Source organism: Pseudopipra pipra, chromosome Z (genome assembly GCF_036250125.1).
Source record: "Pseudopipra pipra isolate bDixPip1 chromosome Z, bDixPip1.hap1, whole genome shotgun sequence".
Taxonomy (NCBI): Eukaryota; Metazoa; Chordata; class Aves; order Passeriformes; family Pipridae; genus Pseudopipra; species Pseudopipra pipra.
In genome coordinates this window covers 70811457-70832646 of record NC_087581.1, presented here as the reverse complement: position 1 = coordinate 70832646, position 21190 = coordinate 70811457, and the positions used below count along the sequence as shown (strand labels likewise).

Here is a 21190-nt window from a genome sequence, read left to right as displayed (position 1 = left end):
GTCTCCTCCTTCAGACCAAATACCTGCTCCTGTGTCTACAAAAATTTTGACGTCTTCCCAAGCCTGAAAGCCTGTTCTCCACAAAAAGACTTTAAAAGCTTGCTGAGTGAACGACAGCATATGGAATAATGACCAGTGGAAATCTAGCTGGTCAAGTACTTCAGTTCCATCTTGGTGATGGTGCAAGTTGGAATTGCCATTAAAATAAAAATGCCTTGCCAAATTTGCTTTTTTCCCATCCCCAAATTATTTCAAGCAACCATCACAGGAACTTTCTGTTCACTGATATCAATTTGAAAAACACGAATTTTCTCCATACACATGCTACAATTGTAAGTCACAAGGACTCCACGATTCAGTTATTCTCAAACTGCATATTTTCCTATTTTCTAATAAATCCCTTTGAACAAGAGAAGATGTTAGACTCAGTTATTTTAGAACAATTGTTAGGTTTTCTTCTAGTTATGGCATGCCTGTTTTTCTCCTATACTTTCTGCTTTAATCTGAAAACAGACTTTCATGAGTGCCTTTACAATTCTGGCTGATATTAACTCTCCACGACACTGTTCAAGAAATACTGTTAAGCTTTTGCCATTCAGGCTGTGTTGTCTGTCCCTTCTTTTTACCAATAATCATTAAGAATGAACCACAACAACTGGCCAAAGTTACTTAAATGCAGTAGGGTGCATTTATGCCAAGATATCTAAATGCAATAAGAGCTTAAATCTCTTATTTCCTTGGATAAAAATGTAAGCAAGCTAGTTATTTGATTACTTGAAACCAAATCAACAACAGGAGTTCTCTGATGTAGGGGGTTTATTTTAGCATTTTGATCCTCTGTTTTTTTCTTCACAGACTTTTACTGAGTTCTCCACTAAACATCATATTAAGTGTATGCACAACAATGCCTGGTACCAGGTGTTCATGGACACAACACACAGAAGCTCTTGCTCACAGAAAAACATGTCTGCTCTCAGCACACTTCACACACCTTCCTTCTGCCTCAGTTTCCTCACTTCTAAGATAAACAAGACTATCCCACTTTTTCACGTAATTTAATTTGCTTGCCTTTTGCAACAGGGGTTTTGGAAGGTGTTACTGACTCAACAAAACAGGATACCACCAACCCTTATGACTGTCGGTGAAATGAGACTCCCTTCTCTGTTTCAGATGTAGAACTCTAATGGTTGCAGAAGTGAAAAAAAAAAAGAGTATCTGGCAATTTAAATGTTTTTCAGTTCCAATTTTAAAAAGATGTACTATAACCACGTAAGTGTGGCCTTTTATTTTTTAAATCTTTTATTCAGGCCAAAAAAAAAATATTGTATGTTCACTGAGAGAATATGGTTTCTTAGAGAGTTAAAAACTCATTAGTGCCTTCGTCAAAGAGGTAAAAATGCTAGGTTAATTAATAAGTTAATAAGTAATAAGCTTCAGTTGTCTGTCTTATACAAAAGGTAGAGACTGCCTCCAGAACAGCACTGCTCCTCATGCAATTCAGAATGCCACTGCATGAGAGACAAATGAGTGTCTGTCCCCACCAACTCCAGTCTTACACAGCATTGTTTTAGTAATTGCTAGACTCTTGTACTGACACAGGACTTTAATTTGTCATACAAACTCCATGCATGCATGAACTTTGCCAGCTACTGACAAAACTTTTTTTTTTTAATCTGTGTCACTAATTAGGAGAGATGCACCTAGGCAAGTAACCTGGTAAGATAACTGGTTGAGAAGTAAAATAAAATGCAGAATCTGTTCATCTCAGCAGACAGCTGCTTGAGGGGGGGGGGGGGAATGTCAGATAAGTCTATAGATTCTTACACAAGTGGTTTTGTGGGATCTTAGATAAGAACAACTCATGGTTCACATACCTCTTTCACTGTCCATCTCCTGGAGACATAGGCAAGCTTGTCTTTAGGTAGTTCAGGTTCACTCATATTGTTTTCCAGATCAAGAGAACCTTACAGTGAACTATAAACCATCTTAATGCAAGAACACACGAGTCAGGAAATCAAATATATTTTCAGACAGAGGATATATTTTCAGACAGAGGATATATCTTCAGACAGAGCTACAATGATACAAATGAAAACAGAAAACAAGAATGGAGACCAAAGCAACTATTCTACACTAAACAAAGGTTTGCCTGCCTAGACCAAGCCAGAAATAGGGACTCCACAGAAATGGCTGTTCATGTAGCTGAAGTTCAAGTAAAACGAAGCTTCTGAAAATCCAACCAAAGCTGTGGAGCTCAGATGGCACTCTAGAGTTAATTAAACACAGCCAATGAATTACTGATGTAGTTCACTAATTATTTACTTACCATGTGCTGGTCTATGGTTATCACAAAATTCAATACATCACAAATCATGCCTAATATAAAGTCTGTTGATACACAGCTGAAGAAAGGGCCCACATACCATTTTTTTTTAGTACAGGAGAGACACAGAGACAAACCACCCCTGGTTCAACAGACGCAACTGAAATCCCAAACAATGTTGTTTCCAACACTTTTTATGGTGAAGCATTGGTTCCTACAGAATTCCTTTGAATAACCACATTTACATTGCATGGGAACACCTAGAACATGAACACCTCTACTGCTTGTGTTTTCACCACTGTGGCTGTAATCATGTTAAACAACAACAAAAGCTACGCAAAAATGAGGGAAACATCTGCTGATATCACTGTTACATGACAGACAACACACTCCCAAGCAAATATCACAAATGCCAGCTTCAAATACTTACAAGGACTTAGCACAGTATTTGATAAGCCAGTCAAATGAGACTTGAGTACCAAAAACCTGAGCTCAGGAATAGTTCTTAGTCTTTAGCTGTATTTTACAGTCTGCATGTAGAATAAAAATATTAACCTGGTTTCTAAATCAAAAAATTCCCCTCGTCCAATAGCTACTTACAATATTAATTTATCTGAAATGCCTTTTCCATAGTAGAGGTCACATAAGTTTTGAGCAGTTCCAGATACTTCCATGCATTTAAAGGGTTTCTAAAAGATTAAAATTGCTGCAGTCAACTTTGACATAATTTGAAGCTGAATTGCTTTATTTGCTAGTTAAATAGCATTTTGCCTCACTCTAGAGACTAAATTCACCACAGAGCAGAGAAATCTTACCACTTCATAAATATCTTGTTAACAGCTAAACTATGACCTAGATAAGACACTTCATCACAAAACAGAACATTAAATCAACTAAACTCATTTTCATTAAAGCAGCAAAACAAACTGTAGCCTTTTCAGAAGGGAGGGGAACTGTAACGGTGGAGAGAACGATGACTAACAGTATGTATAGAAGTATTGGCTTTTTTTTTCTCTTGGGACTCAGGAAGGATCATTTCCAAATTAGAGTTTTAAACTAAAGACATTTGGAGGTCTCAAACCTTGTCTCTTTTGGACATACATTCAAATCCCTAAGCCACTATATATTTTCTAAAAACTTGGCAGTCTCTGCACAGAAAAGCCCAGGACTTACTGAAATTACTCAGAATCACCAAAGAGAGTGGTTTCATCAGTTCAGATGGGGGAAAGAAAGAAAGGGAGGAGGAAGAGAGAGAGAGAGAGAGAGAAAGGAAGGAAAGAAAGGGAGGGAAGGGGAGGGGAGGGGAGGGGAGGGGAGGGGAGGGGAGGGGAGGGGAGGGGAGGGGAGGGGAGGGGAGGGGAGGGGAGGGGAGGGGAGGGGAGGGGAGGGGAGGGGAGGGGAGGGGAGGGGAGGGGAGGGGAGGGGAGGGGAGGGGAGGGGAGGGGAGGGGAGGGGAGGGGAGGGGAGGGGAGGGGAGGGGAGGGGAGGGGAGGGGAGGGGAGGGGAGGGGAGGGGAGGGGAGGGGAGGGGAGGGGAGGGGAGGGGAGGGAAGGGAAGGGAAGGGAAGGGAAGGGAAGGAAGGAAGGAAGGAAGGAAGGAAGGAAGGAAGGAAGGAAGGAAGGAAGGAAGGAAGGAAGGAAGGGATTTCCCTTTTTTTCCTAAGTAAAACTTGCTATACAACCATGGTGAAAGACATGGCCATTGCTCACATTATATGTCCTGAAGAAGAAAAGAGGTTACCACAGTATAAGGCAGAACTCTCCCAAGCACAGCATGATGCCATGTTCAGTTCCCATACCACCAGCCATGGTGGTAGGGCAGCAGTAGAAGTTTCCAGTTCCCTGCCAGTCCACACTCATGAGCACATTAAACTCCCCTGTACTTGCTATAACACATTCTCACAACCCTAACCCCATTTTCACACCCCCACAGACATTTATTCTCCTCATAAAATGTATCACAGTCCAGACTCTCTGCTCAGACACATCCATCCACCCCAGTCTGCTCCCACCTTATCAGAGCTGTGCTCCCCATTTCACCCCTTCCTGGCTTTACTCTTCCATTCCATATTAAAAAAAGTACAGGTGCTCATTTCTCAAGCAACATCAGTTACAAAGGAGCATGCTAATGGCTCAGTTAGTCACAGAAAACCACCTGTTTCAAGGCATTTCTCCTACCTGCTGTCCAGGGACTTTTTTTTTCCCCAGGCAGCTAGAAACAGCCACTGTGCATCACAGAAGTACTTTCTGTCATGTCTGTGAGTTCCTAAGATCTAAGGTGGCTACTTAATGGGCAAAGAATTAGTCAGAAAGAAAACAAACCAACAACAACAACAAAAAACAAACAAACAAACAAAACCAAACAAGAAAACACCTAAGCATCAGAAGGAAACATGCTCTAGGGAAAAAGATTAAATCATAGGAACAGAAAAGTAAAATGAAGTTACAGGAACTGAGAACAACCCTGTAGAGACAATGACCACTACACATATTTATTCTTATGTTATTTCTATAATTTTAAGCCCACATCTTATTTCAGAGGAGTATTAATACTTAAAAATGAAATTATATCATATGGTCTCAAATGTACAGTGGTTTTAGTTAATTGTCTTGGTCTTGCAACATTCAACTACTCACACAATAAGGGACTTTCAAGAGCAAAAGAAGTAGGAATACATTAACCAGTGTGAGATTAAAGGCTACAATTTTAATCCATGAAATTGACACAGACATGATATTAAGAGAGAGAGATAAACTGTCAGTTGCAAAAAGTTTTCTATGGACTTTGTCTGAACTTTGAAAAAAAAATTAATCTTTGAGAAAGGACAAGTCTGAACTCTCTGCTTTTCAAACTGATGAATCTCATTCTCTGGCACAGTGTGAAAATGCACCAGAGCTACAGAAATGAAAGTAACAGAAAGGGAAGTTATTTATGAAGGAACCACAGAAGCAGAGACTTAGACATGTCACAAGAGTTTCTGCTGGGGGAAGTTTAGCTCCTAAGGATCGTAGTATGACATCTACTATTCTATATTAAATGATAGCGTGAAGTTGCCATGCCAGCAGGAAATGAAGGTGCTAACTAGCTGGGAAGGAACTCTCCCACATGACATTCTCATAAGTTAGACAGGAAAAAGTGATATAGAGGAACATTCCAGCTCATTAGAAAACCATGAGAGTTAACTCTCAGTGGTCAACTGAAATGATGGAGTTTCACAAGTTTCAGTGATAGGGACACCTCCCTTGCTGAACTCCCCAGGCAACACCAAGGTGTTAGGTGCTACCAACATTCTGCTTTTGGTAAACGAAATCAAATGCCAGCAAAAAATGCTTTGGAGTGAGTGGCAATAAAGATGAGCAATTGAGTGAAGACAGGCAGAAAGCTTTCTGCATAAACCACTGCACTGGTACGAAACAGGGACTTGGCAACAATTCTGCATGAAAGATCTGCAGCAGATCAGAACTTGAGCAATGCCATCCTGCCAGACTTCAATCTGAGAAATAAAAACGTCATCTGGCAAATATAGGAAACAATCATCTTCCTTTAGCTGGTGCTGGTACAGCCTGAGCTAGAGTGCACCAGTTTTGGTTAGCAGGCTTCAAGAAAGATGCTTTGGAGCAAGTCCAGTAGGGAAGAATGAGCACAACCATGTGATGTAAGAGGAAAGGCTGAGAAAACAGTAGGGATGAAGAGAGGCATCTACAGGGAGACAAGATGATTTTCGAAAAGTATTTGTTTCAAAGTTTAAAGAGCTGTTCCAGAAGCAACAAAAATAAAATCAAGTACAACTACAAGAGGCAGAGGAATAAACTGTAAGAGGAAGTAAGGCACTTGGATTACCATCAAGAGTAAGTAAGCGCTAAGCCTGCCTGTGGAAGTCACCGAACCTCTGTTCACATCACCTCTTGAGAACAGGCTGTGCCAGCAGCTAGAGTTGATTATGCCCTGAAGAACAAATAATCTGACCTCTCAAGATCCTTTTAGATCCTTTTTTTTTTCCCCCAATCATACTGTGCCTGTAGAAGATCTTGAGCTTCTTGGAAAACGTAACGGGCATAAAGGCACTTGAAGAATTTCTATGGAGCGTAGCACCACAGCAGGGAGGTTTGATTTTTCTCTCTTTATTTCTAGAAATCATAAATCACATGCCAATTTGTTTTAGTGGGAGCAAAGATGACATTACAGGTATTTCACAGATTACTAAGGATTTGCCTGCAGGGAGAAGGCACTGCATGTAGTTTATTCTTTGGTATCACACTCAACTAATACTTTCTAATAACTGCCTCTGTGGATATAGTAATTGTTTAGCAAATGTGAGGTGAATTTTCCATGTTTTGTAATTTTGAAATTAACACCTTTCCTTTTTGCAGTCCTTTCCTGTGTAAACGCATCTCCCTCCAGTTCCAGAATCAAAGCTGCTCCTAACTTTAAATCTGGCAGATTACAAACCAATATAACTCCTGAAATCTGCCTTTCCTAACTCTATATGCTCTTGCCTTTGACTAGCATGATCCTCTTCAAAGCGTTTTCTACATGTGCTATGTTCTTCAATAACACACTGGCAAAAATATTTTTCTCAAGAGCAACATTATCCAATAGCTCTCTAGACATAAAATTTGAAAGAAATATTTTGGGGTTTTGTTATTTTTTTTCTTGCTTTGAAAACCACAGTATCATGAACTTTGCAACAGATTCTCTGCTACCTCTGTTAGGGAACAGATTTTTTAATTGCATTTCTGCACTGACACAGCGAGAACAAGACAAATGTGAGACCAGCTTTAGAAAAACAGGTTGAATTACTATCTGTAATTTCAGATATAAATATCCAAATTCACTGAGCTTGCAAAACCCAGCATAAAGAACAGACTCAACCTCTCAAGATATTTATTAACTACTGCTTCTGGTCTGGCTGGAAATATTTTTTAAAAAAACCAATTTGTTGTATTAAATTGCTTCCAGGCAGAGCTACGAGGCACAGTTATTTTTAAAATTAAAACAACAGCAGATATATTTTCCTCATGTAGGTTTGGTTCAGATCCTGTTCAAGCTTATAATTTTATATACATACTACCACTTTCCTCTTTGTAAGGGATTCTGGTCTACCATGAAAGGAGTCATCATTAACCACCACTATAACTACAATTTTTTAAATATTTTTTTATGTTTAAGCTCATCCTTCAGCTACTGAGTTCCTAGGGTACCAAAAACAACTTTTATTTCCCATTCCCCAAAAAAGGAAATTCTTATATGAACACAAATCTCTGGTTTTCCTGTCATAGACTCGTCCCCTTTTTTTTTTCTTTTCAACTTGGTGAAAGAAATGTTTCGTGTCTGCCCTGAAGAAAAATAATTTGTATTTCTCAGGAGGAAGTTGCAAGATCTAAAACAGTAATTATGGATGGATGCTGCAAGATCCTTTCTATTTTAAACTCAGAATATTCAATAAGCTTTGATGGATCTTCAGAAACTTCACAAACCCCCTGTTTTGTCCATTTCATTGTTTATCAAAAAAGAAAAACCCCAAACAAAAAACCAAAAAAAAAAAAACCAAACAAAACACCAAAACCCTCCCTTCTTTTACTAACACATTTAATTTCAAAGATCATTCGCTCTTACCTAGAATGCAAAGAAAAACTGAGTGGACTCCAAGAATGCAGCTTAAGCAACAACTGCTGGAGATTAAACAGTTTTACCATGAAGACAAATGACAAAGACTGTTTCTGGTGTGAATAACTCCCTGACAACTAATCAAACACGTGTTTGCAGAACAGACTTTTGAGACAGGTGAGAATTTTCTTATTTAACCTGCACAGATTCAGCTCCTCTCTGCAGAATCCAAATCCTGGGCAGCCATCAATCACAACAACATTGTGAAGGTGTATCTAAAATTTCCAGCCTGCACAATTATGTTAGTGTTTTTGCATATCCAGTTTTTTATCCCCAAGAGTATAGTCCCACGGTAATTCAAGCTACTCTTTGCTAGGGCTGCCATGTGCTCCCCCTCCCAGACCTCCAGCCATCCAGTCTGGTCTCTTCCCCACACCAGTGTGGGTGCTCCTGGGGACTGGATGTAAGCCAATTCAGGTAGCCTAGCCAGCACTGGGTTGGATTCTGCAGGGTTAATTTTTGTCCAGTCAGCTCTCTGATACACAGACTCTGTAGTTTTTGCATTACTTGACAATTATACCTCAGGGCAGCACACCTCAAGGGGATATTTTATTTAGAAAAACAAAAACAAAAGCAAACAACACTTCTCTAATATGTCAGCAAAAGGTGAAAACCAACATACATTTAGAATCAGAACAGAATTGTTATTGCCTGGGGGTAAAAAAAAGAGAATACGATATTATATTTGGGTTATATGTCTAAAATCTGCTGGTATAGCCTTCACTTGCCCTTTTATGCTTTTGTTTTTTTTAAGAAGAGATAAATCTTACTACATACAGAAACATCACTGCAACATTACTGGTTCTAGTATTGTTGGGTTTTTTCTATAACACAATTCTGCTGTGTCACTTTTCTAAATGAGAAACAACTACAGTAAAATCATTTGTTAACTTATCTCCCAGAATACTCACTCCCTCACTTTAAACACTAAAAAATCTTGGCATTTTCTTTACCTTTTATAACTTCTTGCTAAAACTTTAGTATGATGAATGATGCAGAAAAATTTTATACACTGCTGAGGCCTCTTAAGCTTTCACACAGTTTTATTTATTATTGATTCATACAAGAGATTTACAGAATCTATCTTGAAGTTACTCAGCTGTTATAGTCCTGGATTCTCAAGTAACATCATTCTTCCTTTTTTTTTCCTTTTATTTTTTATCTCATTTTCTGATCTTGCTCTATTTGGCAAAACTTTTGATATGCTCTTAGGAGTAATTTCTCCTGCAAATCCAGACAAATGGAATGAATGTTTCTACGGCAATTCTTCTTGGCTTTTTTAATTTTCATAGAAAAACAGAATCACAGAAGATGCAGAGTTAGAAGGGACCCACAAGGACCATCGAGACCCTGCACAGGACCATCCCCAAGAGTCAAACCATGGAGTATCATCCAAATGCTTCTTGAACTCTGTCAGGCTTGGTGTTGTGCCCACTGCCCTGGGGAGCCTGTTCAGTGCCCAACCACCCTCTGGGTGAAGGAGCTTTTTGTAACATCCAACCTAAACCTCCCGACACAGCTTCAGGCCATTCTCTCAGGTCCTGTCACTGGTCACCACAGAGCAGAGATCAGTGCCTGCCCCTCCTCTTCCTCTCCCAAGGAAGCTGTAACTGCAATGAGCTCTCTCCTCAGTCTCTTCTCCAGATCGAACACACCAAGTGCCCTCAGCCACATCTCACACGGCTTCAAATCAAGGCCCTTCACCATCCTCGTTGCCTCCTTTGGACACTCTCTAACAGCTTCATATCTTTCTTATATTGCAGTGACCAAAACTGCACACGGTATTTAAGGTGAGGCCACACCAGTGCAGAGCAGAAACATCTTGTTCTTTACTGTCAGAACTTTTTATGCTTCCAAAAGGACAAACGAGTGAGATCCCACAATACCTTCACCTGACCTAAGGCGGCACTGCTGTGACTCAGACCTCCTGTCTCTCAGTGTGCAGCCCTTTCTGCCAGCACTGCTGATCCCACAGACAATTAGTTTTATTGTACCACTCTCACGTGGACTAATGTACCAGCATCAGGTTATTATTTCTTTATATACCTGTACCTTACTGGAAACGCAGGCATTGACCAGAGTTAGTCAACAATGTGTTAAACAGCTTTCAACGTGAGGCAAGTTCAAGACAGGGTGTATGGAGAAACAGACAATAGCAACCAGCATGGTAGCATACAATTAGCCTAAACTTCAAGCAACAGATTTGTAGAGACATCAAAACAAGGAAGGATAGCAATTAGTTTTGTAAGAATTTATGGGAAGTTCCTATGAAGAGGGAAGAAATAACCTGGGAATGTATGCAACAGAGAACAACACTGTGAGTGAAATGAAGATTCATGAATTTCCTCGTTGGAAGATGCCACTACTGGTACCAGTCCCATCATCCACCCACCTGCTCAGCAAAATTCTCTTGTCAAAAGCTCTCAGCTCCACCAGACCTGGTGCAATAGGTGGCCTGCCCACTAACCCCCAGCTTGGTAACTGCACTGCAGGAGGTGCAGCCTCCTCTGGCCCAGCGGCAGAGTTGCCCATGTGAGACCACTGATCCATCAAAATCAGTATCAACTAGGTTAGCTTAGACCAAGGGTTTTGCTGATGCTGCCTGAAACAGACTGCTGAATGTCCACCCACTGCTCTGACAGGAAAACTGGAAAGTGATAACATCTGCAGAATGAAGAGCTAGGGAGTGGGAAGGAGGTAACTTCTTTTAATGATGCCTTGCCATATGCAGAAGTACAACAATTACAGCTTGCTAAGGGCCTTGGAAATGAAAGATTAATGTCTTGCAAATAAAAATGTACATAAGGAGTAATGTTATGGTCTTGCTGTGAAGCACAGCTCAAATGCCTGAGGTAGGTGTGTGTACTTTGAGTTAACCAGCACAGAAAAGTCCCAGAAGCAGGTTATCTCCGGCCCTGAACTTTGTTCTTCAAAAAATCTTTTGTGTCTCCTTTACAATCAAGTTAGAGATATGATATCTATCTATTCAGTTGCAGACATGGGAGAAAGAAATCTCCTCCACTTGTGCAGCAGTAACCTGCCTGTCTCATTAGTTTGCCTTTGGCAGAGCTCTGTGATTTCTCTTTTAGACCTTAGGTAGGATAAACCTTTTTTCATTTACAGTTCATACGACTTAGAAGAGGAGAGTGTTTCTGGCTAGCAGAAATCAAATTTTTTATTTGCAACCACAATTTTTAGAGTTTTTTTAACTAAAGAAACAGGAACAAATTTGTCCTGTCTTTTGTGATACATTTATCTGTCCTCTATCTACTCCATGACTGGATATGGGACTGCATGATTACTTTGATAAGGAATTAGTCCACTGATAGTTTCACTTACAATTCAACATAGCTGTGTATGTTGTTTTAAAAAGTAAGACTTCAGAATTTTAGGAGAACTCTTACAGAATGTACCCTTTCCTTATACAACCAGTCAAGTCATTCTTCTTATATACACAATATCATGGGAAAAAATAATGCTAAAGTGCTGAACTACCAAAAGCAAGGAAAATCATTTATAGAAACCACTTCACCTTGAAATAATACTTACCAGATGAACTGCTAAATGAACACCCTAGAGCAGTGCTGATGAGGACAAGTGACAATAACCTGGAGTTACAGAACTAAACGTTTTTGTTGTTCATTTAAAGGGAAGTGTCCAAATAAAGCAGTTAGAAGATAGAAATCTAAGTTCAGTAGAGATTTTGTAGGTATGATAATATGCACATGGGGACTTTTTTTGTCCAAGAAAGAATATTGAACTTGTGTTTGTTGTCTTAATGAGTTCACATCTGAACAGAAATTTCGAATCTGAAAGGTACTTAGCTAAGCAATGTCTCCCGTGTGAAATCAATGGATTGCTCAGGAACAAAATACCAGTGGGGATCCAATCTAATTTCCCAATTGAACTACTCTCTACTTTAAAACCAAACTGGCAAACTGGGATCCCCAACAGTTCCCCACCAGTTTCATTTTGCTGTTTCTGCAAGCTGTACCCAATGTCCTAGTTAGAACAGCTGGGACCAGTTCATCACTGGATGGGTGTAACCCAAAACTGTGTATTCTATAGCCTTCCATGCCATTGCCCAGAAACTGTTGTCGACAGACCGTTTACACCCTCTGCCCAGAGCAGCCCTGACTCCTCAGGCTACAAACTGGGTGTTAAGAGGCCTGTGAGATAGGAGGGCGCTTTGTGGAACAAAGTTCTTTGTGGAACTTCCTACCCTGAGGGAGGTACTGGGCATTCCTGCCTGAACTGGAGAATATATAATCTTGGAGTCTTGGAACTTTTTTAACCACTGGTGGGGTCCAGAGGAAGACTGAGAACAGCACTCTCAACCAGACTGCAATCACCACTCCTGACCGGACTGCACCACCACTCACCAACAGGGTTTTTTTTCCCCTCTCCTTTTCCTTTGGACTCAGGGGGCCCAACGAACACCACTCTGTTCACGCCCCAGGGTGCTGGGTTATACATTTGGGTTTTGTGGGTTAAAACCAATTGTTTGTCTGTATAATTGTACTTATTGTATTATTTTATTAAATTGTTATTCTGACTTATAATCTCTCTTTTGAGTTGGGTTCATTTCCCCTGCCGGTTTACCTTTAAACCAGCACACCAGACAAAACATTTTTGTGTTGCTTCAGCAAAATCATTACACTGGAAGAAGAAAATGCATTATCTCTTTTCATTGTGCTAATTCTCTGTTCAGTTCTGCCTATGCAGTCTTTGATTTTTACAGAATCCTTTTTCCCTATGACTACTTTCCAGCAGAGCCACCTTGCAGATTTAAGTAAATAAGAAAAGAGATTCAGGTGTCCATGAAACTGCACCCTCACAACCACACAGCCTTTAGGGGATGTCAGTCAACTCAACATTAAGACCACGTTCGTTCTCCAAATAACTTCTACTGAACCAGCAATACTGTGCCATCCTTCCTCTTCCATCAGCTCCCCTGTATCACACTTCTTCACCACCACAGACAGGCATGCATTTTAGCAAGACCAGAAAGCATCAATGTATATGAAGGTTAATCCATTCAGCAGAGAGGTGTATATCCTCTTTGCTTCACACTTTTGACACATGTGCACAACAGCTCAGGCAGATACACGCAAACAGATCTAAAACCAACCCAGGAGCATGGAGCTATGTACAGGATAACCACACTGGGTCTTCAAAAGGCTCTGCAAGCTGCTCAAGACTAGTGCTACAACCCTGTGAGCCAGCTAAGCCTGAGGTAGGTCGAGTACATCTACTTTCACCCATCACAGTAAGAGTGCACCATCAGTGAAATGCGTTCCTATTGTGATTTCTTGTTTTCACTGATATACGATGCAGATTTGTGCTCTTAAATGAAAGCTTTTGTCCACTGCCATTTTTAAAAGACGAAGTCATACTTTACAGCTAAGGGATCCCCTTCTGACTTTTTTAAAAGGATGTTTTACCACTTGGAAAGACATGCATGTGCACCCAGTTTTAATATCAAAAAATATCACCAGCTGGCATTACTTGGAAGAGAAAGTGGAAGTCCTTTCCCAAGCTAGCCGAGGACAAACAGATGTCAAGAGAAAAAGGTTGGTTGTGAGTCAACTTCGTGAAGAACATCAGAAAAACTGTGTAGCAGGACGCTTGCAAACGCATATTGATACACGACAAATGGCCAGAAAAATGCAAAAAACCGCAAAATGCATTCCACTACTTACAGTTTAGACAAAACCAAGAGGAAAGAAAATAATTCAAGTAAAATCGTGGTTTGTCCCAAGTGGTTACTAGCAGTGCTGTAGTAGTCAATCTGCAGTGAGAGTAACAACTAACAGCAAGATTAACAAACAATTCATCTTCTTTCAGTGCAACAAAATCCTGCCGTTCCTTTTCTTTGAAGCGTTAACTACTTTGTAGTCACTGGATTAGAAGACTTGAGTACTTGCATGCTATCCAGACATGCTGAGCCTAATGACAACTTCCTTTACAAAGCAACAGCCTCACAATGAATAAACAAACTTAAATAGCAAACCATTCTCTGCACAGAGAACACAGTGACAGATGCTATAAATTAGATGGAATACTGTAAGTAGCATTTCTTCCTTCTGAGCAACCACACAGGCAACACAGAACATCTATAGAAAGAATTATTATTAAAAAAAAAGGTTTTTTTGTTTGCTTCCAATGTTCAAAAGAAAAAATACAGAGGCTCTTTAAAATAAATTCTCTTAATCAAAAATATGATTCAAAGCTTGAGATGGTGACTGCTTCTAACTGACATCTTTATTGAATATAAAATGTGAATGTAAGACTTTGAAAATAAGCCATGAAGAGGACTCCACAAGTCTTCTACATAGAAGATTCTCGCAGTTATCAAACAAAACTCAGTATTTATTACCATTTTTTCTTTTTACATTTTCTTCTCACTGGCTAGGGGGCTAAGACTGTCAGTTTCCTAATTAGTGGTCAAACATATTTCCATGCCAATGACAGTTCTGAAAGCTATTCACACCTTAGACAAAGTGCAGTGAGTTTAGAAAAAAGATCATCTTTTCTGCAAACAACTGGAAACTCACTAAACAGGATTAATTTGCCTCGTCTGTCATCTGGTCCTTTTCTTTCTGCATCTTGCATTTCTATGCTGTTTACAGCAGAAAAGAGATTAAGGAGAAAAGTGCAATTCCATTACAAATGCTTAATTTAATGGAGACACTCAAGGCGAAAAATCATTCAGTGTCAACTCTTGACTCAAGGATAAACTTCACCACTAAACTTCTTAACGACTTAATTAATGCTAGAAAAGGTTTGATTGAGGTTTGAACTAAAAATAGTGAATGTAGCCAGTGTCATTTGTTTAAAAGCTATGAGAAGACTTCTTGTGCTCAAAGCTACATCGACTCTCACAATTTTTACAATTTCCAGAGCTAAATTTCTTTTATTAAAGTCAGGACGGAGCTATAGCTAAATCTTATGCAACTTTCAAGATTCGTGTATATTACAACATTTTGTAGTTGGGCATTCAAAGGCATTCAGAAGTAATCCGTGCTTGTATTAATTTCTCCACAAACACTGTACTCTCAGAAACTAGAGGGCGTTTTTCTTATAAAATTAGGTAGAAGTTCACAAGTTTCTGGACTTTCAAAATCATAGGCAAGAGTTACCATTATTTCCCAGACAATCTGTTGACAGAGTTATTACTTTTTTTTTTTTAAATACTGCGTTCTGCATACCTCTCAAGTCACGTGAGCATTAACTTCCAGTTGATTAAACGTCCTTTTCTATTTAATGGCAAGGGGGCAAAACTCTGTATAAGCCGAGCCCATTTTGCATCACCATTTTCAACAAGCGACCGTCCTCGTTTCTGTTGCCTCTCACCTTGGCCATATTGTAAAAGAGAACACTGAAAAGGCCGAAGTAGCGTTTTCAAAAATAAACCTTAAACTGAAATGCAGATTAACAAGTACTCTATTTACCACTAAGCAAATCTAATTAAACAGAAGAATACCGCTTAACAATAGAAGTACACAAGTATTTATTGCCGTGATTATGAGCTCTCAACCACTGAGCTGCACATTCAGCGAAGAAAATGGAGTCAAACTCCGTGCCTATCGAAGTAGAGGGAATCCACACTTGCCACAGGTAGTCGAGACGATTATCACGAGCCCGTTTATGGGGCAGCGTTTAAAAAAAAAAAAAAAAATCCCAAATGCGCTTTTAAAGGTAATTTGTGATTTCATACTGCCTCAGAGAGAAGGTTGAAAAGCTCTCGCCAAATTTGACGCGCCTCTTGAGGGCACATGCGAGCGGAGGGAGCGGTACCACCGCCCGCGACAGCAGACGGAGGTGGCTCTGCCGCGCTCCCGCAGCGCTCCCGGCCCGCTCTGCCGGCGCCAGGCGCTCTCACCCCTCGGGCAGAAGGTTCCCCGGGATCCCGCACCCCTCCACCCAACCCCGGGCAGCCGCGGGGCGGCTCTGGAAGGGCCAGAAAGGGCCTGGCTGCGGCAGATGCACAAACGCCGGTGTACGCGGGCTGCGAAGGGAGGAAGGGGGGAGAGAAGCTGACGGGACACCGCGCACACCTCCGTCCCGCCGCGCTCGGAAAACCGATGGAGCTGCTCGGGGTAACGGGAATAAAGTGGGGACGGGGACAGAGAATGCGGCATCTCCTCCCACAGCATCTCTCAGAGCACGACCGTCATCCTCCCCGCGGCCCCGGGGGAGCCGCTGCCTTCGACCACAGACCCCCCCTCCCAGCCCCCCTGCCCGGCCGACCGGGAGATCCCCGGAGCCCGGGACCCCGCGGGAGGGGGAGAGCGGCGGGGCAGCCTCTTCAAAGGGAGCAATAAAGCCACTAGGAAAAATAAACGCGACGGGAACTGACCCCAAATCCGCGAGCTGTAACATGCCCGCCTCCTGCTCTCGCCCCGGAAAGCTCCCAGACCTCTAGCTTTCTGCTGACCCTCTCCCTTCATGGTAAGGCAACAAATGGCAAGACCTCGGCCCCCGGAGCTGAATAACAGGAAATATAGGCATCTGTCACCTCCCGCGGAGAGGTAAATGGATTAGCGAAAGCAACAAAGGGAAGAAAAGCCTTTTCAAACGTGCAATTGATTAACAAGTCCCCTCTAATCTGCAGCATCACTGTTTTTCCTTAAAGACATCATCGGTCTCCTCCAGCACTTCGGTGCAATTAAGTTAAAGCCAGGAAAGGCGGGGGAGGAAGGCCCTGCTAAGCGCCCAGTCCCCGGAGCACTGCCCCGTGGGGACAGCACGGGAAGGGTTACAAACCTGGCATGGAAATGGTGCAGCCTGTCACCTCCTCCCTCAGTCCCTGGGCAAGGCGCCCCGGGAAGGCGTTTGTGAGTGAGGTTTATCTGCTGCAAGAGGGAGAGAGGGCAATTTTCCAGAGAATGGCTTCATGGAAGATCAAAGAGCTGAATCCGGCAGCTCCTACCTCGCCGGGTGCATTTCACATCCCAGAGAAACGAAAAAGTTAAGCCTCCCTTTTTTTTTTTTTTTTTTGCTTTGAAAGCACCACATAACTTAAGCGTGCGGGGAAGGGGAGGGGGAATAATCTAAAAAAAAAAAAAAAAGTTTATGCGGCTTCTTTTACAGGAACTGTAAGTCTTACACCATCGCGGCTCTCCAACTCCACACGCTCCCTAAAGGTCCCTGTAAATCACGGCACTACGCTCGGAGATGCCGGACAAACTGGCATCTGTTCAGCAGCCGCACCGCCGCTGCCACGGCGCAAGGTCAGATGTTAATAAGGGCAGTTTATTCAGCCCTAAAAACAATCGTGGAGCTCGCCGAACCGCGCGTGCAGCGCTTCCCGAGCCCGAAGGCCGACCTCCTCAGTCCCCGAGGGCCGGCCAGGTACACAGAGAAAATGGGACCCTCTAAAGCCCAAAAGCACACAGAAGGAGACCCCGCCGAGCCTCCATGAGCTGCAAGCACGGCGGCTGCCCACCTCGCCCTCTCAACTTTAATCCCCTTCTGGTTCCTGCTGAGATTCTGGCAACGCTCAACGTCCCAAATAATAACACATTATTATAACCATTCCGAGGAGTGGGCTGGAGGGCGGGCAGAGGAGGAGGCTCCACTCATCGCTATCCACCCTCGGCAACAACTAAAACCAGAACTTTTCCTTTGTTTTCTCCTTCTTTCCCCCTCCCCCCCCCCGGCCCCCTTCAGTGGCTACCAACCAGCCTCGGTGCGCTGAACCGGCTGAGGAGAGGCACGAAGCGACTGCCGCCCGAGCAGGACAGGGGCTCCGGGATGCGCTCGGGGCAAAAGTTTTAGCTGCCCTCGCCTCCTGCCAACTCCCGCCCCCTCGTAAAGAAACACAACGTCAAGTTTCCATTGTGCCAAGAAGAACCGAAAAAAAAAATAAAATAAAATAAACCAAAGAGGGGGGCGGGGGGGGGGGGAAGAGAGAGAGAGAGAGAGAAAGGAAGAAAGAGGAGAAAAGGAAAAATAAAGAAGAAAAAGAAAAAAAATGGGGGAAAAAAAGAAAATGAAAAAGACAAGAAAGAAAAAGTAACCAACATGAACCACCACCTGGGGATGCTGGAGGCTCCGCCGGTCCCAAATGGATACGCGCAACTCTCCTACGAACAGGCGCGGCTTTTTCCCTGCTTCCCTTCCCCCCCCCCCCCCCCCCCCCCGAAGAGCAGCAGCCGCAGCATCCTCCCCTCCGGCCGGGGGTCCCGCTCCTTACCTGCCGCGCGGAGGCGGAGGAGCGAGGCGGTGGCCAGCAGGGTCAGGAGGCGGCCCGCCGCCCCCCGCCGCCCCTCCGCCGCCGTGGGGACCATGGTGCCCGACGGGCCGCCGAGCCCAGAGCCCGCGGAGAGCAGCGCCCGCGGGCCGAGAGCGCTCCGGTGCCGCGGGGGCTCCGCGCTGCCGCAAACTTCGCCCGAGCTCCGCCGCGCCGGCCCTGCGCTCCCGCTAGCGGACTGTCCCCGACTGGGGGCGGGGGAAGCTGCGCTCCTTTCCCCACCTCCTCCTCCTCCTTCGCCTCCTCCTCCTCCTTCCCCAGCATCCGAACGTCACCCGGGGCAAACCCGGCACAGGGGAGGAGAGCGGCGCCGAGGGGCGGACAGGACAAGGACAGTCCCAGCGCTCCGGCACCCTCTGCTGGGGCAGCCCCCGCCTCCGGGCCGAGCCCGCACCCACCTTTCCCGCGGCACTCCACGACCACCAGGAGCCAGCCGGGCTTGAGCCCCCTCTGAAGGGCGAGTCCTGCTTTCAGAAGCCTCAGGATGCTTCAGCTTCCCTTAGAAAAACCCCAGTAAAACAGAAAGACGCGGGCGAGGGGCACATCGGCCGAAAACGCTACTGCTTTTCTCCTTTGCCTCCTTCCTCCTCGGTGCGCAATTGAGGTGTTTTTGCACCCGGGCAGCATTAAAGGCACAGTTACTGCTGACTGAACACAATTTCTCCTGTCCCCAAAGCGCCCAGTGGCGTCAGCCCCGCGGCACGTACTCCAAGAGGCGAGAACCACCATGACCAGGATCTTCCTCGCTCTCTACCGGTTCTCTCATGCTGGGGTGTCAAAAGCAACGTTTGCATTCTCTCTTTACCAGGCTGAAAATTATTCTGCTCCCAGTAAAGTTTCAAAATATTTCAAGGTTATTTACTACCAGAAACCAGGGCATCCTTTTCTCTCTTTTTTTTTCTTTTTTTTTTTCTTTTTTGGGGCGGGGGGGGGGGAGGGGAAAAGCGTTGGATTGGTTTAAGATTTCTTTGCAGTTCAAAGAAATCAGTATTCTAAGATAATGCAGAATTGTCATCAGGCTTCTGGTAACTTTGTCATATAAACTCCAGGAACAGTTTATCACCCAATCATTTGCCTTATTTTTAAAGTTATAATTTAACAGCATTTAATCAGATGTCATCTCTACAAATACAATATTTGTTGGTTTAGGTTTCATTTCTAAAGATTTGATGCTAAGTAATGCTGAATACATACAAGTTCCTTTAAGTTCTTCCCCAAATCAAACTCTAAATTCACAATAATTTCAGTTAAATTAATTTTCCATTAAATTTACCTCGTATTGCAAACAAAGACAAACACTACAACATATTCTTTCTTCCTCCTTTTGCGCCTTGTTTCTTTCAGGTCTTCAGTTCCATCTTGAAAATTCTTCTGACACCTAAGAATGACAAAAGGGAGGCCCCAATCCCTCTTTGGCAAGAATGTAGGACTGACTGACTTCAGCCCCTTGCCATCATAACAACACATTTTATAATCCCTTTCATAAACATATGAAACCTAAGGTAAAAGTAGAGGATCTTTTTTACAAGCTTCACTCCTTAGATAAAAAGCTGCTCCAAACTTTGCCTCTTTGATGGTTAGGAACCTACTTCTAATTTCCAGACTATATGTATTTGGGCCAGTTCATATTCCTCACCTCTTCTGCCACTATTCTCCTTTCACATAAATACCTTCCCATTTCCCCTCTCTATGGTTTAAAATGACCAGTCACATCTCAACCTTTATTTTTTTACCCCTAAAAAGCCCCTAAATCTTTTAATTTCCTCTGAAATGATCAGTTATGTGTTCCATGATCACCCTAATCCTTTTTCCTGCCACACTGACTATCCCCCCCTTTCCCCGTATATTTGGGAGTCTGATTTAATATTTCTGATGATGAGTGGCTTGAGCTAGACATAGTATTGGGGATACCTTCTCTGGGGATACCTTCTTTCTGTGATGAAAAGACTGATAAATCCCGGTGAGTACAGCACCTTGCCAGTTATTGGTATACTATGATGTGTTTGAAAATCTACATTCTCTCTTTCTTTATTGTTTCCAGTGTATAACTAACTGCAGAGACCTGCATCAAAATTCTACATGTCTGGCCTCATACACCCACACCCCCTGTCCCTCCTTTCTGTAGCTCAAGTCATCAAGATCAGTTCTTTCTGCTCCTTCTTTTATCAAGAACACCTCTTGGCTCTGCATCAACAAAAAATGTTGGTTGCACACTGATAATGTGTTCCAAGGGATTTTGAAATCACTGAAACTACATTAAATACTAGAGATCAATAGTTAAGAGCATGCCTGAAGTTAATACTTTGCAATTCAAAATTTCTCACTTTCCACCCTTCTGCCAGACCTACATCCACCTTAGAGCCTATCGAGGAATCCCTGTAAGCTCCATCTTAACCCATGCCTTCCCATATGGAGGCATATTAAATGTTCAAGTCCAGGTGAATGAGGTCTAGTATGTCCTTTGTTTTGAAAATCACTGAAAGGAAGCTATTAAGTTCAGCTGACAGGATACCCCTTCAGTAAATAAGCTATATTCTATTAATTTCCACGATGTTATTTTTTTTCTTCATAGGATGGTTTGGGTTGGAAGGGACCTTAAAAGTCATCTAGCTCCAAGCCCCTGCCATGGGCAGGGATACCTTCCACTAGACCAGGTTGCTCAAAGCCCCATCCAACTTTGCCTTGAACACTTCCAGGGATGGGGCACCCACAACTTCTCTGGGCAACCTATTCGAGTACTTCACTACTATGAGTAAATAATTTCTTCCTAAAATCTAATCTAAATCTCCTCCCTTTCAGTTTAAAACTGTTGCCCCTTGCCCTGCCACTATCTGTGTCAAAAGTCACTTTCCCTCTTTTTTTATAAGACCCCTTTAGGGAGGGCTGGAAGGCTGCAGTGAGATTCCCCTGGAGCCTACTCTTTTCCAGGCTGAAAAACCCCA

The 21190-nt window shown here is 42.9% G+C and overlaps 1 protein-coding gene across 1 annotated transcript in view; it reads right to left on the bottom strand.

Annotated features, from left to right (window-relative positions):
- ROR2 (receptor tyrosine kinase like orphan receptor 2) overlaps positions 1-18444 on the bottom strand; it is a 147483-nt gene extending 129039 nt beyond the window's left edge. Inside the window, exon 1 of the mRNA XM_064643213.1 lies at positions 18192-18444. Coding sequence (XP_064499283.1) covers positions 18192-18285 — 94 coding nt within the window. The 5' untranslated portion in view covers positions 18286-18444. The remainder of the gene's footprint in view (positions 1-18191) is intronic.
- Between the last annotated feature and the right edge of the window lie 2746 nt (positions 18445-21190).